This window comes from Merops nubicus, unplaced genomic scaffold, assembly GCF_000691845.1.
Source record: "Merops nubicus isolate BGI_N331 unplaced genomic scaffold, ASM69184v1 scaffold4469, whole genome shotgun sequence".
Taxonomy (NCBI): Eukaryota; Metazoa; Chordata; class Aves; order Coraciiformes; family Meropidae; genus Merops; species Merops nubicus.
In genome coordinates, this window is record NW_008632896.1 from 77,318 (window position 1) to 97,213 (window position 19,896).

Consider the following 19,896-nt stretch of genomic DNA (forward strand, 5'->3'; position numbering starts at 1 on the left):
CAGAAAAGGTCACTGAGACTGTCATCACAGATACCCTTGCCACGCTCCATCTCATGGATCCTGTCCCTGGTCAGCAGTCCTTCCTCCAAGAGGGTACCATGGCTTTGCCTGTGACACCAGCCGTGCAGCTACACTTGGACCTGAGGGACATCCCCTGCCACCTGAGCATTTCCACCTCGCTGGAAGCATTGAGGAAAACACCACCCAGGCATTTGTGCCCTCCACCCTTGCCCTGAGGGGCTCTGCAGTCATTTTTTATATACTTGGCCTCACTCCAGTAGTATCATGGTGGGCACATGGATGAACAGCAAGGGTGAAGTCTGAGGGCTGGACAACTCTCAGATATGTCCATCTGCAACTTCTGTGATTCACATACCCAATAAGAAATAAACTTGCAGTTATAGCACGTACATTAGTTTGGCACATGGGTGTCTCTGTCAGGATCTAGTCCCAAATACCTGTCACCCTCCTTTTCTTCTTCATGTACACATTTAGCTGAGCTTCAGATGACTCTGATGTCTCCCCTGCAACCTTGCTCACCTCTTTTTAGGGCGTGACACCTACCTTTCTCTGCAGGCAGAGAATCTTCCTTCTATTGCCAGATCATAAACTTACAGCTTCCCAATCTTAGAGGAGTCTCTATCCACAGCTCGTTTGAATGTAATCTCTAGCTGCCTCCACACCACAGAGCTTGGGTTCTTGCCTCTGCAAAGATCCTGTTGGTCTCCCATTTGTCACCTCTCACACCACACAGTCTACTCCTCTTCTCCCAGAGCTCCTTCACTTGGGAACTTGGCACCTTAACCAGAGTGCACTTCTCATGGGTGAGGCCACGGCCCTCCCCAGGGTGGGTCCTAGACCTGGGAGTACAGCCCAAGACTGGAGTTCTTTCAGGGCCAGGACTTCTGATGTGACAGGAGCAGCTGCTGGTGACCATATCCAGTACCATCACTGCACAGTCTTCATCACATTCCCACTCAGTCCTGACCTACTGTTCAGCACTCCCTTTTGCCCCTCGTTGTACTAGCTGCTGTAGTAACTGCTTGGTCTCTTAGCTCCCCCTGTCTCCTGGGCTCTGAGAGCTGCACTCTTGACCACACAGCTACTTCTCAAGCATTTGTCAAACAAGTGCTTGACACTGCTTGGTCAATGGTCAGCTAACCCTCCCTTATGCCCCTCTTGTACTAGCTGCTGTAGTAACCACTCAGTCTCTTAGCTCCCCCTGTCTTCTGGGCTCTGGGAGCTGCACTCTTACTCACACAGCTACTTCTCAAGCATTTGTCAAACAATTGCTTGACACTGCTTGGTCAATGGTCAGCTAAAGAGAAAATGCATAAGTAGTCCACAACCAGCAAGTAGCCAATAAAAGCTGTCTGTAGGAGGTGACAGAGGCAAATGCCTTCATAGGCTGGCCCTGACCAAGAGCAGCAAGCCACAGAAGTTCCCAGAAGCATGAGCTCTGCCACTCAAAGCAGCAGCTTCAGTGGCTTCCTTCCAAGGCAGACCACTTATTCCTGCCTCCATGACATGTTCTCCCTGTTCCAAAAAACCCCTTTTTTTTTTCCCCCCTTCTCCTTAAATCTTATTTCCCCAAAGAAGCAGCCGTGGGAATGTCCGTGCCAGCAGCCAGGGCGGTGGGCAGCCCAGGACAGGAGGAGCTGCTTGGAGGGAGCGGGATCCATCTCTCAGCTGCATTACTGGTGCACAGTAACTGGAGAAGGGTGGCCTCAGCCTGACACCACTGGGTCCCACTCCAGGCTCCCCAGAGCAAGGCCCATTTTTCCCCTTTTGTCAGTAACATGCCATGCTCCCTACGTGCCAGAGGCAGCTGCCTGAGCTGTAACCCCCTGGGCTGCTACCTCTGGCAGGGAGAGGCGGGAGGGGCGAGGCAGAGGTACCCCCTGCTGAGGGAAAGCAGAACTGCTGAGCCTGCAGGAGCCCCACACCTCCCCACATTCTTCCACTTGAGCCTACTGCCACGTCCCTGCTCTCACACGATTGCAATGCTGTTTTCCAGTCGCTGTCATTAAAACCATTGTGACTATGTATAAAATTAGGATAGGTGCTTATGTACAGACACCTCCTTCCACCTTCCCCAAGTAACGAAAACACAAGAGGCAAAACACAACATCCTCTTAAGACCTAGAATTAAATTGCAAATTTTAAGCATATTTCAGAGAAAAGGCTTGAATTGGAGTAACATTTAACCATTTAAAGGAAATAAAAAGTAATGATAAGCAAAATTCACTAACAACTGGGTAGAGTTTAGAACTATTGTTTGTATTTTATGAGAATTATGGATTTCTTTTTCCACTTTAGAAATCTTTAAATCTTGAATGTTACTCAATGCTGAGCTATGAGGCTATAATATGAGATTATGAAATAATATTTCTCACTGATACAAAGGGCAACATTAAAGCAAATTTTGATGCTGAACATAGAAACTATTTATTTTTCTGTCTTTACTCTCACCACCAAAAATCTTACTATGTTTGAGTTATCCTAATGAAATTGTTTAATTAGCTTTGCCCATTCTTAAGAATTGACCCATGGCAATATGCTGGCCTGCTGGAGTTTGTCATATTTTACTATTTCAGCCACACCATCCATCTACCTAAGTAATCAGTTTTCCAAATTAGTAGGAAAGTTTTTAATGCTTATTATGATTTCTATGGAAATTTTTACCTGGAAAGAATCTATCTATTCACTGAATGGCCATGCTGAAACCATCAAAGCTGAGTGACTTCAACATAAAGATTTTACATTTTTTGTTTGATGGAAAGTAATTTCCAGGGTCTTGGTTACCACTCACTAGTACCACATCCAAACCCTTCTAGTAAAACTGACTGCTGTTAGGAACAAAGTTACAGACTCCTCCACCACAGTGGACTTGCTTGAACTTGTTTCCTTCTTAGTCTCTTCTCTCTCATTTTCCTTACTCTCCTTTTCTTCTGTTCTTTCTATTTTCCTTCTCTTTCTTATATTTTTTTTTCTCTTTTCCTTTGTCTTTATCTTCATCTGTGTTTTTTTTTTTTATTCTATCCTTTTCTCTCTCCTGTTTTTAATTTTTCTTTCCCTTTTTTCTCTCCTTTCCTTTTTATCTTTCTTCTCTTCCTCTTGTATTCTCTCTACTCTGCTTTTCTCTTGCTTTTCATTGTCTTCTCTTTTTTCTTCCCTTGAATTTATTTCCTCTATTTTCTGTTGTGTTTTTCTCTTTTATTTTTATTCTTTCCTCTTTTTCTCTGCTTTCTTCTTTCTCCCTTTAATGTTTTTCTAAACTCCTCTTCTTCCTTTTCTTTTCCTTCTCCTTTCTTTCTTCTCTCATTTCTTCTCCCTCCTCTTACCTGTTTTCTTCCTCCCTCTTTTTCTCCCTTGCTTTCTCCTTCTGCCTCTTGTGCTGGCTTACCTTTGGTTAGCAGCCAAATGCCCACCCAGCCCTTCACTCTCTCTCCTCAACATGAAACAGAGAGAAAGGGGGATAAAAGACCTTGTGGGTGGAAGTAAAGACAGGGAAGTTGCTTATCAGTTACTGTAAGAAGCAACACAGATACACAGATTCAACTTGAGAAAAATTAGTTTATTGCAAATTAAAATAGATTTGGGTAAGAGAAAGATAAAAAAACAAACAAACAAACAAACAAACCAACGAACACCTCTGTGCTTCCAGGCTCAATCTTCCTCCTTCAGACTTGATTCCTCCAGCTCCCCCTTGCTGAGTAGTGCTGAGGGATTGGGGGGTTTACAATCAGTCTATCACAGTTCCTCTCTGCCTCTGCTTCCCTCTCACACCTTCTGCCTGCTCCAGTGTAGGCCCTCTATGGAGTGGCTGCTCCAGCCTGGGCTCTCCATGGACAACAGCTCCCTCAGGAAATACCCAAACGTTCCACCGTGGGCTCCTCCAGCACGGACATCTGCCAGGCTGCAGGGGCATCTCTGCTCTGATGCCTGGAGCATCTCCTCCCCTCCTTTCCTCTGGCCTTGCTGTTCACACCACTGTTTCCTGCTCTCTTTCTTACCCTTTTCTGCCCGAGAGCTGGTTTTGTCCTTTCTTAAATGTTACCAGAGAGTCACACCACGCTGGCTGCCAGGCTCAGCAGTGCCCTGCCGTGGGTCTGCTGGAGCCAGATGGAGCCACTTGTGCCCAGCCCGGGGCAGCCTCAGCCTCTCCTCACAGAGAGCACCCTGCAGCCCCCCACTGCCAGCACCTTGTCATCTACTCCTCTTCTTTCACCTCCCTTTCCTTTCTCCTTTCTCTTTCTGCTTCTCCATCTTCTATCTTCTCTCTCTCCTCCTCTCTTCCTCTTCTCCCTTTCTCATTCTTCTTTGCCTGGCTTTCCTTTCATTCTCTAATCTCTCATTCTCTCTTGCCCTCCCCTCTCTCTTCATCCTGTAATATCCTATTCTGATAAAACAATCATACTTCTTTTAAAGCAGAAGTATAAAATAATAATAATGAAACAAGAACAACTGAAATAACTAAATTTAATTTTTGTTCGTATCTATTCAAAACAAAGGAAATGTATCATATCTTATTTCTCCTCACTCACAAAAAAAATCAGGGAAATATCCACAGCTTGCTGCTTCTCCCCAGTTTTCAATTAGGGCACGACTTCCAACTTAAGGATTTTAGAATATTGAAACAAAATGTTGAATTCTGAGATAATAACGCAAAAGTTTCATGTTTATTTTTAGCATACAAGATACTGTATCCAACTCAAAAAAGAAAAAAAGGCAGTCAGAACATATGAGAATGACCTATTTTTCCATCTTTAGTTCACACTCAATTGAAAAAAGATTTCTAAAATCTATTGTATCATGTGAAAGAACAAATGAATAAAAAGGAACCTTTCTTCCCTTAAAAAATATTTTTCTCAATATTCTTGCATTAGAAGAGTAATTCAGCACTTGAAATGTTTTACTCAACAACCAATACAGGCAGAAAAATCAAACTGATATAAGTAACAAGGAAGCTGGGAGCAATCAAAAATAAAGATCAGTTGCAAAAGCAACTTACCATTTCCTAGTGATATTTATTCCTACAAAAATACATGCACAAAAAGTACATATGTAAGCAAGATGATACTGTCACACTTTACATTAAAATGAATGTAACTGCTACAACTTTGCTGACTAATAAATGTCAATTATGTCCCTAAAAGATTTTTGTTGAGAGCTCTTACCTGTAAGGAAAGCCTGAAAAAAAATAGAAAACAGGCACACAGTACAGCCTGTATTTTTAAAATATAGCAACATATGATTTATTGTGTTGGGTCAAATTAAAATATTTGGGTGGATGTGAAATGTTTAAGTAATACTTGTTGTGCATAAGGGAGTTTAACTTGGCAAAACAGCACAGCAAAATGTTCTTTCCTTCCCACAAAGGACTGAACAGATACTTTTATTTTGGTGTTTTAACTTAATCCAGCTGTTGCAATTCATACTATTTAGTAGATCTCCTTACTCTTTTTTGACTTACAACAGCTCATTAAGTCTGGAATTGAGAGATTTAAGTTTCTATTTAACGTCTAACTAAAAGTCAATCTGATTTCAAAATGTCACAGACAATTTTTTTTTAAATTGTAACAACAGTAAGCATCAAATCATTTGTCAAAACAAAGCAGTGATAACTAAAGGTTTTAGACTGATGTTTCTTGATAGGCACATAATTCCATCTGAAAAGCAGCTTGATTCTGCTGAAACCATTAATAAAGTCCCCCTCCCAAAGAAATGTAGCATAACGTGGCATTACAAACCAAATTTACTCTTAACCAGAAATTGTTTTCTGTCAGCCTGATCACTGTGTCTAAATATTTTTAATAAAGAACTAAAGTAGGTTTATGGTAAATATAAGATTAAACCAATTGACGGTACTAATCATGTAATGAACTCCTGGATGGTAAGCCTGGGCAGAATTAATCTTGTATCACTCCTGCTTTAGCTTGTAGAGCTCAGTACATCAGCTTGCTGAATGATGTTTTGATGCACTTGATCACATTAATACCCTTCAGCTACTACTACCAACAGAGAAAGACTAATGGTTGGGTTGGGTTTAGTGGTGTTGGTTTGGATGAAGTGGAAAGAGAGCTAAGAGTATATATACAGTTTGAAATGGCCAATTTTCACTGCCCAAGAAAAGATTCTCTGACTGAAAGCAAGCAGCTTTTAAGAAACCAAACCAAACAACTTCCTGCTTGTCACATATGCTTACAGATTTCTTCTCAAAAAGTTCCTTGCTGGCTTTTATAGCTCAGGTTTTTTTCCTTTGTGATGACTGCAGAGGATATGTTATTTTTGACACAATTATTCCGTCTTTGATAATGGCTACCTGAAGTATTTAGCAGTCTATAAAACAAAAACTCCAGGTGTATTGGTAACATAATACAAAGAATGGAAGCAACAATGGGTAATGGGGGACAGTTCTCTGCAGAAGAAATTAGAAATTTCTCTGCAAGAGAAAACAGTGATTGTCTAGATCCTGTAGTTGTTTTATTTTATTTGCAAATGAAATATAAAAGCAAGCAAGTGAAGCTATTCAAGGAAAAAAAGATACAGAACAGTGTATCTTGATAGGTTCCTGACAGGAGATAAACAAACCTTAAGCAAGCTTATTGGAACAGATAAAGATAACAGCAGTAGCTATGGATGCAGTGAGATGCTAAACAGGGTGATGCAGCTATTCTTCCTTGTTCTCTTACTTAGTATCACCTTCCAACAAAAGAGCTACTAGATCCCGTTCTCCATTTCATTTTATTTCTCATATTAGACATAAAATGAAAACTGAAAAAAAACCAGAGGGTGTGTCAATTTTTCCTCTCTTTTAATTACTGAGGGCCAACAGTGAAACACTTCTCTCTCCCACAGTCTTTACTACTGGAATAACTGAGCCAAGGATGTATTTGAGCATAATTTTGTGTTTTACAACTTTATATGCATAGAAATGCATGTGTAAGTGTACAAAGGTGAATTGGTGTCTGTAGGTGTATTGACACTCAAGCACATAATCACAGCTTTACACATACAGTATTTAAGTTCTTTTATTTATATTTTAATTTGACATGTTTTGGTTCTCAGGTCTTTGTTGACAGTGTAAATATTTGCCAGCCACACAATTACTGGTTCTAGCACACAGCTATCATAAACCACCCTCGCTGACAAAGGCAGAGGTTATGGGCATTACAAGCAGAAGATGGAAGCTTTCTATACTGCTGAAAGAAAATCAGATCTTGCATAAAACATTTTTCCTACACGTGATAGTATGTAGGCAAGCAAAAGATGTTCAGGTACTTTTTAAATTCTGGTTTGAGATGAAAAGCAAGCACGTAATTTAATTTCACAGTAATTAAAATGACTACCTATGAGGCTCAAAATAAATAAAATGGAATTGCTATCAGCTAGCTTTAAGATAGAAAAGAAACTCACACATGTAGCAAATGTTCTGAGCAGTTATACCTGATCGATTTCATAGTCTTTGGACAGTGAAATTGAGGCTGTTTTTTGTATTGGTTCTATAAAAAAATACTTTAAAATTTTAAATGAGCATGCCAGTTCATGACTGTAAAGGAATGAGCAATTTTTTCAGCTCACATAATATAAAGAGGGGGGGGGAAAGGAATTATTTCTGTATTTTTTCCCATTCAGTAAAGAAATGGTTTATTTACAGGTAGACTGAAATACATACCCATATCTTTATAGAAACATAAAGACATCCACAGCAAACTGTTCCAGAAAATAAATTATTACTAGAAAATGATGCTTTCACAGAAAGCCTGACAACATTTTCTTCTTTCACATTTAAGTAAAACACATTTAATTCAGTCTGCCAGAAATGGCTTTGCTTCTGCTCTGTGAAAAATATGCTAATGATGAAAATAAGGACTTGACAATTTAGTGAATACTAAGCGGAAAATCTGTAATGAATTGCCTGTGTTGTAGTGTTCAGTTTAGGCTCTTTTTTTTCCCCCAGTTGCTATGGAATACTAGAAATAGCATAAAAAAAGATTATACCATTTTGTGGGATGTTGTGCATGTCCCTTAAGACAGAGGGCTTAGAAATACAGACAAAAGTCAGCTGTGGGATAAATGAAATTCAAAGCAGTAATAAACAATAGGATTAAATACTAACTTTTCAATAGAGGAGAAATACAGAGAACGAAAGAGAAATGTCAAAAAAATCCAACCCAAACAAATAAATCTTAATCAGCAGCTAGCAAGTTGAAACCTAGAATAACTCATTTTGCACCTAAAAGAAAAAGTAGCTTCCTAGGTTACTTGGATGCAGCAAGAAAAGCTCATAAATCCATTAAACCAAGCACGTCTTCAAGTTCCCAGCCACACTGCAATTTTCACTGAAGGTTTTAAGTCCTCAGCAGATTAAACTCTTTTCCTGAGAAGATCTTAGCAGAGTGTTCATTCAGAAGCTGACTCCTTTACCTAAAGGCTCCGTATCATCCTGTGTTTGGAAGTTTGATATATGTGGTTGTTCCTGACAGGCTTATGTGTTGACTCACATTTGCCCAAGTATTTTCTAAAGGAAACACAGTAGATTATCCTTGCCTTTTCTGAGCACAAGGGAGGTGAGGATGGTTGCTGACTACTCAGCAACAGCTCTCACATTTTTTCCCCTAAGTAGTGTAGAATTATATTAAACTCTCTTGCAGGTCTTGTTTCGGACTTTAATTTTTAAATATTAGCGCACTTGAATATTAATATATGGCAGATATTAATTTCAGAACAATGATGGAAGAGAACACATTCCGTCAAATCGCCGTTTCCCAAAGATATTTTTGGAAGTTTTGGCTCCAAAAAACAATGGACAGCTGTTACTGGAAAGTTCTTCCATGTCCTTGCTCCTCTTACAAGGATGCTGGCAAAGCAGGCACATAAAGTTAGTAAAGCTGAAGACCATATGCATCTACCTACTTTCTACATACTCCTGGTTCAGTTTATACAACTCCAGCCAGACTTAGGATAAAAGAAAAGAAAAGCACTCTGTAGAACAAGAAAGGTCTCATCTCTTCAGTCCTTTAAAAAAAGAAATCAAGCTCAGAGCACCACACTGTAGGTAACATACTGCACACACACTCCAACTCCAACCAACAAAACAAAAAACCCAACCCAAACAAAGAGACCAAAAGACCTGCACTGCTGGGAGGGTGGGTTAAAGATGTGGTGAAACTTCCCTATCATAACTTTGGTTGAGTATCTGACTGGTTTGAATGTGTTTAGATCTCTTGGATACACTCTTAATTTCTCTTTGTGAAAGAGAGAGACAAACTTTAATGCAGAATTACTCTTTCAAATTCAGAATCAATGAAAAAAAGATCTGTAGCATACTTAAATACTGCTGAAAGAGAAGTTACACTTTCTAGAAGAAACAAGGGAAGGCAGTTCTCACACAGTATGTGCTTTAGGATGATGGTATCCCTACTGTAACACCAAATTGTAATGCAGGAGCTTTCTCTTTCAGCAGCCTGAACTACATGGCTGCTCTTCAGTCTCTTTCAATAGTCCACACTGAGACACAACACAGGAAAGAAAAAGTAACAAATTCTTACTTTAAATGTCAAAATATATTGATAAAGGAATTATTACACTATGTAAAAAATTACATGGCTACTCTTCAGTCTCTTTCAATAGCAGTCCACACTGAGAGACACAACACAGGAAAAAAAAATGTAACAAATTCTTACTTTAAATGTCAAAATATATTGATAAAGGAATTATTACACTATGTAAAAAATGCCAACACTGAATTTCTTGATATATACACTATTTAGTCACAGCTGATGTCCATCTCCTACTTTAAAACAAAATGTCCTTTAATAGGAAGTATTGTCATTACTGCAGGAAACAACTAGTAAATTTTATACAATTATCAGCATCTGCACTGCTGTCCATCATTTGTTACATTTCAGTTCACAGAATCATAGAATCACTATGGCTGGAAAGGACCTCTAGGATCAAGAAGTCCAGCCTTCCTCCCACCATCTCCCTAACCACGGGACCACAGCCTCAAGTGCTACATCTACTCATTTCTTTAACAGCTCCAGGGATGGTGACTCCAGCACCTCCTTGGGCTGGATTTCCTCTTCTGTTAAAAAAGGAGTATTTTTAATATGGCGTTAACATACTGTGGAAGTCCTAATTTCAGCAAATTAGTGTAACAAAGAGGACTTGGCCATGCATTCAAAAATAAAATAGTTTTGCAGAGCTGCTAATAGATTTAAAGCAAGCAGCTTTATGGCAGGTCTTTTAAAAATAAGAATAATACTTAAAAAAATCAAGCAGCACTATTTCCTGTTACTTCCATGGAAGGTGGGAGTGTGGTTACAATATATGTTTCAGCATCCAAAGAACTATTGTAGTGAGTGGAAAATCAAAGAACTGAACACCACATGAGTAAAAATGTACATGGAAAAGTAACAGTAACATAATGATTTTTTTTTTTTTTTAAAGAAAAGGAGAATCAACTGTTCTGAAATCTCAGTTCACCTAAGCATACATGAACAGACACCAGCATGATGACAAATCAGGGACAAAGTACAAAAGGGGAGGCCATATGAACTTCTCTTAAACCGTTGCAAATGATCTACAGAAGGTCTCAGACATGACAACATGAGGGAACTGTGGGTTTGTTTCTTCATAACTGGTCCTGGAACCAAACTAAAAAAGCAAGTTTGGTTGGTCCTGAGGCAGAATGTGAAATAAATACTGAAATCTGGGATGCCCACATTGTATTAGTCTGGCACACAGAACGATCAAATTAATGGAGTTTGAGTCACAGCAGACTGGGGCAACTGGAGACCATGGGATTAGTGACCCAGTTTGAGAAAGAGGGAAGATTCACATGCCAGAAACTCCTGGGGCATGGGACAGCATGTGGGTAGGAACCAGTAAAGATACTGCACCAGCAATACCAATTTACTGGACAGGATAATGAGAGTGGAGGAGCAGAGGACTGGGCTATATTTACCTTTGGAAAATATATTACTTTGCTTTCGTCTCTGCTCTCTTTTTACATATGCTTAATTAATATTCTTAACAGTAAGAACAGTATCCTCCAAAGTATTCTCTGCCATGCTCAAAAGATTCTTGCTATTTACATTGATCATCTGAAATATTTCCAAAATTAAATCCACACCTTAATAAAACTAATGAAGGAACTTGAATCTGTGACACAAGCACAATTTTTAACCTGCTTGTAACAGCAGAGGCACCTATTACTACATGCATCATGAAAAAAAAACAAATAACAAAAAACCAAAATCAAAACCCCTCAAAACCAAGCAGGTAATTTTACAAAACCCTCAAAACCAAACAGACAAGTAATTTTATAAACAATACTGACATGCAGACTGATTTTACTGGACTGCTTATTGAAATCCCTAGGCAGAGACTCCATTGTCCTATGAAAGGAAGGGGATCAGCATTAAAACAAACAAAAAAATACCCCAGTTAAAGTCTAAAAATTGAAATATGGACAAAAAATGATGATGCTGGCTCAGGAAAAAAAAAACAAAAAAACCCAAACTAAAACAAACAAAAAAGTGCCCCAGTTAATGTCTAAAAATTGAAATACGGACAAAAAATGAAGATGATAGTGGCTCAGGAAAAAGAAAAAAAAAACGAAAAACCCCAAAACATTCAGTGTAGTTGAACATTCAGTCTAGTTAAATATCCTACACTGAAATGCAGGTATACAAAATGGAAGCAGCACCATCACCAATAAATAAAAATCCTGTCGTCTTTGAAATTGGCTGAGGGAAAACAACCGAGTTTTAATATTTTACATCTGTTTCATTAGCACCCAAAACCAGTTTCCCCAATCGATACTGAGCTGGATTCCAGCTGTACATCCATAAGGAAAGCAGCATTTTGCTAAGCCAGGGTAATCACAGCGCAGCCATTGGAACCAAGAATCACCAAACCTGCTCTTAGACTGGAGTTAATACCAGAGTTGTTTTAGGGCTACACCACTAGCACAACCCAAAATAATTCTCACACAGATGACATGGGTGTGATTATACAAGTTACAGTCCCAGCACTGGAATGGAATGAAGTAGGAACCTGTCAGTTTGTACCAGGTTAGCCTGTGCTGTGAAATTTTCGGTTGGTGAATTGTTGCCATCACAACTGCCCACCCAGCTAGGCTGTTTGTTGTTACACTGTGAAGAACAGCAGTTCCTAGAGGTGTCTGAAGTGAATACATGCAGAAAGACAGGTTGTACCCAAAGTTTGTTGCTTTCACTGCTCTACAGCCAAAAGCCACTTCTGTAGGGGCACAAAAATCAAGCTAATGATGCCAGGCAAAGGCAGGGGAAGAGCTTGCTCCCCCTCTTCCCATCGAGGCCTCCTCTCAGCCTGCTGTATGGAATAACTACCTTCCAGACACAACACCCTTCAGCTGAAGAGACTCCCAAATAAATTCTATCAGACATACACAACCACAGAAGCCTCTTAACTGTTGGTGCTCTTCCATTAATAATCAGAGCCCCAAGACAAAAGCTGTGGTTCTTTCAGAGAAGTATTTTTAAGAGCTTTTGGTTATTGGAGGGCATTTGCTTTTTTTTATTTTAAGTGGAAGATAAAAATGATGACTTGTTAATAATTATGAATCACAATGACATCTCTGAATTACTTTAAAGAGAAAGGAAATAAAAATTTAAATTTCTCTGTCTACATGCATAAGCAATAAAACCAGGAACTTGAAAACTATAAACAACAGAAGACAGTTGCCAGCTCATTTAGCCTATTTACAGAAACAGCAGCAGCCAGAATGGGTTTTATTTTTAAGTCAATAGCTCTAAGGATGAAGTATGCAAACGCTTAAAGAGACACTGTCACAAAGATCAAAGGCTTCAGGGGTGACAGTAATATTTTCAGGAGCACCATCTCACTTCACAGCTAAAGACAGACCCTGCACAGATCATGCCTTTGACTCCATTGATGACTCTGCTCAGCAGTTCAAAGTGGATTTAATTCTACCTAACCCACTCGTTTAATATTTCTGCACAAAGAGTGTAAATCTAGTAAGAGTGTCTTGAGATTTATTAGGGTTATACTTTGCTGCTTTCCTAGGCTCAGAAGACTTAACATGTTATGATATCATTTGTGATAGATATTATCAACGCTGTGGAATGCAGGAGAAGCAGCACCACTGCCAGTGCCAGTGGCAAGCATCTCTTCTCAGGCTTTTGAAAGACTAATGTCACAACAATAAATCAAATACAACAAATACAGAGGTCAGTTATTCTAGATGAACAGCAAAAACACTAAACAGTCTGTTTAGTGTAGGAAAGTAAATAGGCATAGCTGTGGGCTAAAGCTGCACTCCAAAAAAATTAAACATTGCTTGTCCCATTTTGGAAGTGTATTGGCTTTTAACTTCTACTGAGAAATCTTTAATCTTATCCAGACAAGACAATTTCCCAGCCTCAGCAAGCAAAGGAGAAAATGAACTACAGAAAGGCAAGATATAATCCAGGGTTATTAGCATCAAACATTTATCAGAATTTGGCTGGATATTCTCCCCTAGGACTCAAACATTATGTATGGCCCAGGTACTACAAACTGAACTGGAAAAAACCAAAACCATAGAAAAATATGGATCAAAGGGTATGCTAGTTCATTGCTCTAGTTCAAGGCAGGATCAATCAAATCTACATAATTCCTGACAGACACACATTTAAATTTGTTTTAGAGTGATCTTTGGGATCTCTCACATCTCCCCCACAGCTCATGACAGAAATCAATTATATGTGTTAGGAAAAAAAAAAAAAAGTCTTCACACTATCTAATCAGAATCTTTCCTTGCTACAACTTAAAGCCTTTATTTCCTGTCCTGTCCCTGTCAGACACGCAGGGTAACTTATTCCCTTGCTTTTTGTGTATCTTTTATGCTTTGGAAGGCTTACTATGTCTAAACTCAATCTTCTTTTGTTTAATCCAAACTCCTAATTCATACCAACTTCTGTCTTATTTTTATCTCCCTGATAATTTCAAGATGTTTTAAGGATTGGTCCTACCCTTCATGAAAGTGGAGTGCCCCAAACAGAAGGGAATAGGTTATTCCTGGTGGTCCTACAGGCAATTTTTGAGTCATGACAAAAGAGAGCAAAACCAAGGATGGTACTAGGCTCAGAGTTTAATATAGCAAGAAGCCAGGAGAATCATAGAGAAAAGCATTTTTTTTTTCTGTGAGAATCAGCAGGAAACATGGCCTATTTAAATAGCCACATCATGACCATGTAGATACCTCTTGGGAAAGAAAGACACAGGGACAGAGAAGCATCTGGTAAGTTCCTGGGGCTGTGTGAGGAACACAAATCCTTCAGCAGAAGATGTAAAAAGCACTCAGGAATGAAGGCTGCACTAGCATCAACTGGAACCACTGGGGAAGAGGCAGCTGAAAACATGGAGTGTTCATGAAGGGATGATTCTTCGTTTTTAGGGAAATAAGGAAGAACACAAAAAGAAGAAAATGGGCTTCAGGAAATCAAACTTCAGTAAAGTCACCCACCCACCATGCACAGGGAGATTTCTGTAGGCACAGCAACAGACAGGACATGGCTTGCTCTCCCCTGAGGGGGTGGCACCAAGCACTTACACCAAAAGCACAGGAGTGCTACTGCCTTTTCTTTGTTGTTTCTTTGTTTTCTGTGATTAGACAGCTTCTAAACCCTACACCAGGCACAAACAAGGAAAAAATTTATTACGCTATAATTACATAAATTAATTGCTCTCTAATCAGTTAAATCTGTTGACATTCACCATGAGGTATTTTGAGCTGACTGGACCAGTCTCAGAATTACCAGTAGTAATTTTTGAGAATTTGTACAGGATAGCAGTGATTCCACAAGACTGGAAAACATCTAGTAACTAGCTTTAAAAAAATAAACAAACAAACACAAACCAACACATGAAAAAAAAGGCAAGGCCAAGGAAGTAGAGATGCAGCAGCTGAATTTCAATTTCCTCAAAATATGGAATAAAAATTACTTGGAAGTATTTAGCAGATAAGAAATTGAGTAATACATAGGCCTGTCAAGAGCAAGTTACTTCAACTCTAACCAACTCTCCTTCCTGACACAGTAGCAGATGCTGTAGCTGGAAAAGCAACACTAGGTATCATGTAGCTCAACTTAATAGTCTTTGGACATTGCTTCTCATGGGACTTAGATAAGCACAGAAGAGAAACATAATGCTGCCAAAGGAAGCAAGCTCTAATAAGCAGATGACTCTACACTTGGAAGGGCTGCATGCATGCCCAGAGAGAAGGCTACATGCTAAAGCAATTTTACTGAATTTCAGAAATGCTACACAGAAGGCCTGAATACAATTCACCAAGGGGATTCTAGACCTTAAACTGGAATAAGTACCAGCAGAAATCCAGGATGGAGAACATCTAACAAGGCTGCAGCACAGCAGAAAAGGAGTGCTGGGGCTGGAGTGGACCATCCTCTGCCTGGCAGTCTGTGTCATGCTGGCAAACTCAGCGACATCTCATGCTAGGACATGGAACCAGCAGGTTGTGAATTTTCAGTGGCACAGGGAATTGTTCTCCAAAGAATGGAACGGTGGATGCCGGGAAGGAAAATCCCTGGAGGGAGTTGTTCTCCAGCTTCTCTGTGCAGAGATTTCAGTGCCCACAACTGTCAGCCTGCACTGTTCACCAGCACAGGCACGAATGTAAAATCAAGACTTCTCCCTCCTCCATCCCTGCCACGCCCAGAAGAAACCCACACGTTTTCTACAACCCAACAAGGTTTGCCATAGAAGTTTTCATTCTGAGTAGTGGCAGAACTGCCTGCCTGCTGACCATTTTACAGCCAACCATCATAAGAGGAAATATACTTAAAAACCAAAACTGAACTGGACATCCCCAAAATACAGGGAACCTGGCAGATGTATAACCTCTCACAGGACATGTCAGGAAGTTTTTATTTTAATTTCTAATATACCTGCTTTGTAACTCTGGAATTTCCCTCCTGTTTTATTTAATCATTTGAGCAATAAAAAAAAATGAATGTGAAACTTGATGTCTTGATTGCAAACAAAGAAGAGGCTGAATAGTTTGACAGTGTCTTTTTAAAGATTACACACAGTGACAATGAGATTGCTGAAAATCACACGCTACTCATTCAGATTTACTACCACAGCAAAAAGCTTTAGATTAATTAATGCTGCAATATATTTGAAAAAATGACTAAGCCAATTAATCTCATTCATCTATAAATGGAACAGTAGAGAGGAGAATTTTTGAAGAACTTCATTTAGGATTGCCAAGGTTCTACCAACAATGATAATCAGTATGAAGAAATAAGTAAAGTATATTCAAGTAGTAACATATTGCTGGTGCAAGTTCAGACTTGAAGAATACACAAATCAATACAGAATAAAATAATGCTAGTGCAATTCTACTGCTTATGCCCAGGTGTCTGCACATCAGGAATCCTTTGCTCATCTATGTGGCTGCAGCACAGAGACCAGGAAAGATCACCTTGAGTAACGGCAAAGATCCTGGACTGGGAGAAGGGTACTGGAAGAGACTGTGGATTTAGGTGAAGTAAATGGGAGACTCTGAACTCAAGGACTGTGAAATCAAAACTTCACTTACACACTGAGGCCAAATCAACAAAAATATGTATGAGGTCAAACACCCTGTCAGCTCCTATTAAGAGTCAGGTGCTCAGATAGCTTTGCAGGCTTGTGCCTAATCAATATTCAAATGCAGCAGACACATAACTTTTATTGGAAATCAAAAGTTAAATGAGAATCCAAATATGCTAAAAAGTCCAATGCAGAATCAACATTTTTTTTTTGTTTTTACAATTGCACAACCTAGAATTTTTAGCCTAATCAGTCTAGGATGACCTAGCCTGTAACACAGTCCAAAGTTTCAAATAAGAAGTAAGGAACAATGAATTTTTAAACTCCTCAGTTGTCTAAATATTCATGACCACATATGGCATCTTGCAATCTACTACACATACCATCAATAAAAATCAGAATGGATCTGAATTTTCTTCCTATTTCTGCGCAATTCTCAGTTTCTTAGTAACTGAAGAAATGAAAGATCTAGCTTTGAACCTCTTTAAAAGGAATCTTTCTCTTGTTGCTCATTCTGCAGCAACTAAAAAGGGCTCTATATTTTCTATATTTAAATCATAGAAATGTTGACTTCACTCCCTCCTGTAGGTTTTACACACAATTTTATTCATGTAGTTTTCACAGGAACAAGAATTTTTAAAATTACAAAGAAATGCTGTTATCAGGCATGTGCCTCTCCCATGCAGCTGCCTCATATCACAAGATGTAAGTAGCAGCAAGCAATCTCTTCACTGCTGTGAGAAACAGTATCTTAATAAAAACAGATTTTCAGAGTTGGGTTTGCTTGCTTTTTTGTTGCTGCTGTATGCAAATCCTTGCAGCATAATACGTTTGGACATTCATTGTCAAAAGTTTTCATCCCCTTGCTTCCTTGCCATCATTGCCAAGTATGTTTGAGGCAAATTGACAGGAACCAAAGCATTTTACATCTGTCAAAAGGTAGCAAAGTCAACATCACCTTGCATATCAGCTCTTTTGCAGTCTTGCCAAAATACAGCTCTTGCAAGCACGTTATGAGGCTACCAACAAAGCAGTGCAGGTGATCACACCCAGTGTTCTGTTTCTTAGGAAGAACAGTGCATTCAGTAAAAATAGGTCCCATGGTTACTTCTGGTAACAGAGATAATGTGTTACTACTCTTCTACACGGGCTTTGAAGTTCTCTTGTCCTAGATTTTAGGTTCCCCACTAAAATAATATAAATAAAATAAAAGCAGATGTGTCCCTTTGCTTTCATAGAAACAAATATTACAGCACTTCATTATAATAGAAAATTGTTCTAATAACATTTGGAGAAGAGGAAACTGCATCTTGCAGGAGACCCCTGCCAACCAACTCATTTTTCCTGAACTTAATTTACTTCCTGCCCAAGTTTCTATCTGCAGGTCACCAAAGACCTACCTTTGAAACAAGAAGCTGCTTGTCCATCTGAACCAGGTGTCAATGGAAGACAACTGTGGATTTCCACAGGCTCAGGACAACCCAGCTATCCCCTAGCAGCCCAATGAGCACAGCTGAACTCTACATCCACAGAATGCTGGTTTTAAGTGACTCTGTATCCAACTCTGGAGCCACACACACTAGCTCCCAGCATCCAAACACCTCTCTCCTTCCACTCCCAGCTCTTTACTGGCACAACCCCTGTTACCACAGGCAACATCAGCACCTCATAATGGTGATTTAAGTGCCAGACAGCAAACCCAAGTGAGGGAAGGATGGTGTTTGGCTCCATCTCCATGCACATGGTGGCAAAGGCAACCCAGCTGTCAAGCTTTGGTCCTTAAGCAAACATAAGATGTAGCATGGGGCTGTCTGAGCAGATCACACTGACTTTCTAAAGAAAGGCCATTGGACTGGAGCTGGCCCAAGGGCCATTTTTGGAAGGTGTAAAGTTAAGCCAGTCACTAACAACTGAAAAGCCTTGAACTAAAAACCAAACCAAACCAAACCCATTAGCAGCATTTCCCACTTTGGTACTGGAAATTAACTCAGCCATTAACCACCACTTTGTGTTTTGTAAGGACTAGGTACCTTCCAGATGGTTTGAGAAGACAGCAGAAACACAGCACATACAAACACTGACCTTGTTTCTTTTAACCCTTCTTTCTGAATGACTTCCAGTATTTGTTTTGCAGTCATTGGTGAGTTGGGGTACTTCTCCAATGCCTGAAAAGAAATAATAAACGTGTAAGTGACAAGACACAGCTGTCCTGTGAATCTGAAAGGGTTTGTGGTCATGCAACTGTACGTAGTCATTTGTGAAAGGCAGGGAACAGCAGTGGTGAGACTGGAGTCCTCTGGCTGTTGGAAGACCAGATACAATGCAGGACACTGGAGCAAGGATGATATTCACCTGCTGCTTTTGTGAATCACCTACTACATCTGCCTGGGAAAAATTCTTACCAGGTTCCAAATAAAAGCACTGAAATATGCAACTGATTTTATGACACAGCAACAGAGTTCCTTTCAGGGAGGAGTGGGGAAAAAAAAAAAAAGCCAAAAAAAAAAACCCATGAAAACAAAAAGAGTCAGCTAGTCTTTTCTTTCTTTGTTTTTATACGTTTAGAACCATTTGAGGTCACTTGAATATTCTACACTTAGGCTTTATCATGACCTTGGGAACAAAACTGGCTAAAATCTTCCATTCATAGAGCAGGAGCTACTGTGAGAATTGACACAGGTTTCAATTTTTAAAATGCTTTCTGCTTCTGAAAACAATGAGAAATGAAGTAGTCAGAACAGTCACAGCACACAAGATGCTACATGACAGAGTGCAGTATATTTTTCCACTTCAGCTCAGTTTTCTACTCCTTTGCCTTTTCCAATTGAGCCCAAAGTAACCCAATCCTCTTTCCAGATACAACCACCTTGTTACAGCTTTTTCTGGTTCTCCACTTCCTTCTTGTCCCCATCAGTTTTAAGTTGTTAAACAAACAGCCACTCTTTTGCTCCTGTAAGTGCCAGACTGACATCCCTGGAAAGCAAAACCTTTCCATCAGTAGTAGAAGGTGCAGCACAGGCCACAGCAATCCCAGAGCATCTTGCCAACATCCCCAGCCAGAACTTGCATTTCTGCCCTGGCTAAACAAGAAACCAGTTTGGTCTCTGAACTAATCTCGTCTTGAGCTTCTCTCTAGCAGTTGCCAAATGAGGGCAATAGTGAAAGTAGCTACTACTATGTGGCTACCTGCCCACTAGGAACTAGAGACACCACCACACTGTACCATGCAAGCCATCAAACTGTGAAGGGTGCTAGCCAGGCTGTAGCTCAAGCAGCTCACTTAAAGCC

The 19,896-nt window shown here is 39.7% G+C and overlaps 1 protein-coding gene across 1 annotated transcript in view; it reads right to left on the minus strand.

The window, feature by feature from the left end:
• ASXL3 (additional sex combs like transcriptional regulator 3) overlaps positions 1-18,767 on the minus strand; it is a gene marked incomplete at its 3' end in the record, with an annotated part of 96,081 nt that extends 77,314 nt beyond the window's left edge. Inside the window, exons 1-2 of the mRNA XM_008948032.1 lie at positions 18,691-18,767; positions 18,439-18,441 (exon numbers count right to left, since the gene is read on the minus strand). Of these exons, the coding sequence (XP_008946280.1) occupies positions 18,439-18,441; positions 18,691-18,746 (59 nt within the window). The remainder of the gene's footprint in view (positions 1-18,438; positions 18,442-18,690) is intronic.
• Positions 18,768-19,896: the final 1,129 nt, after the last annotated feature.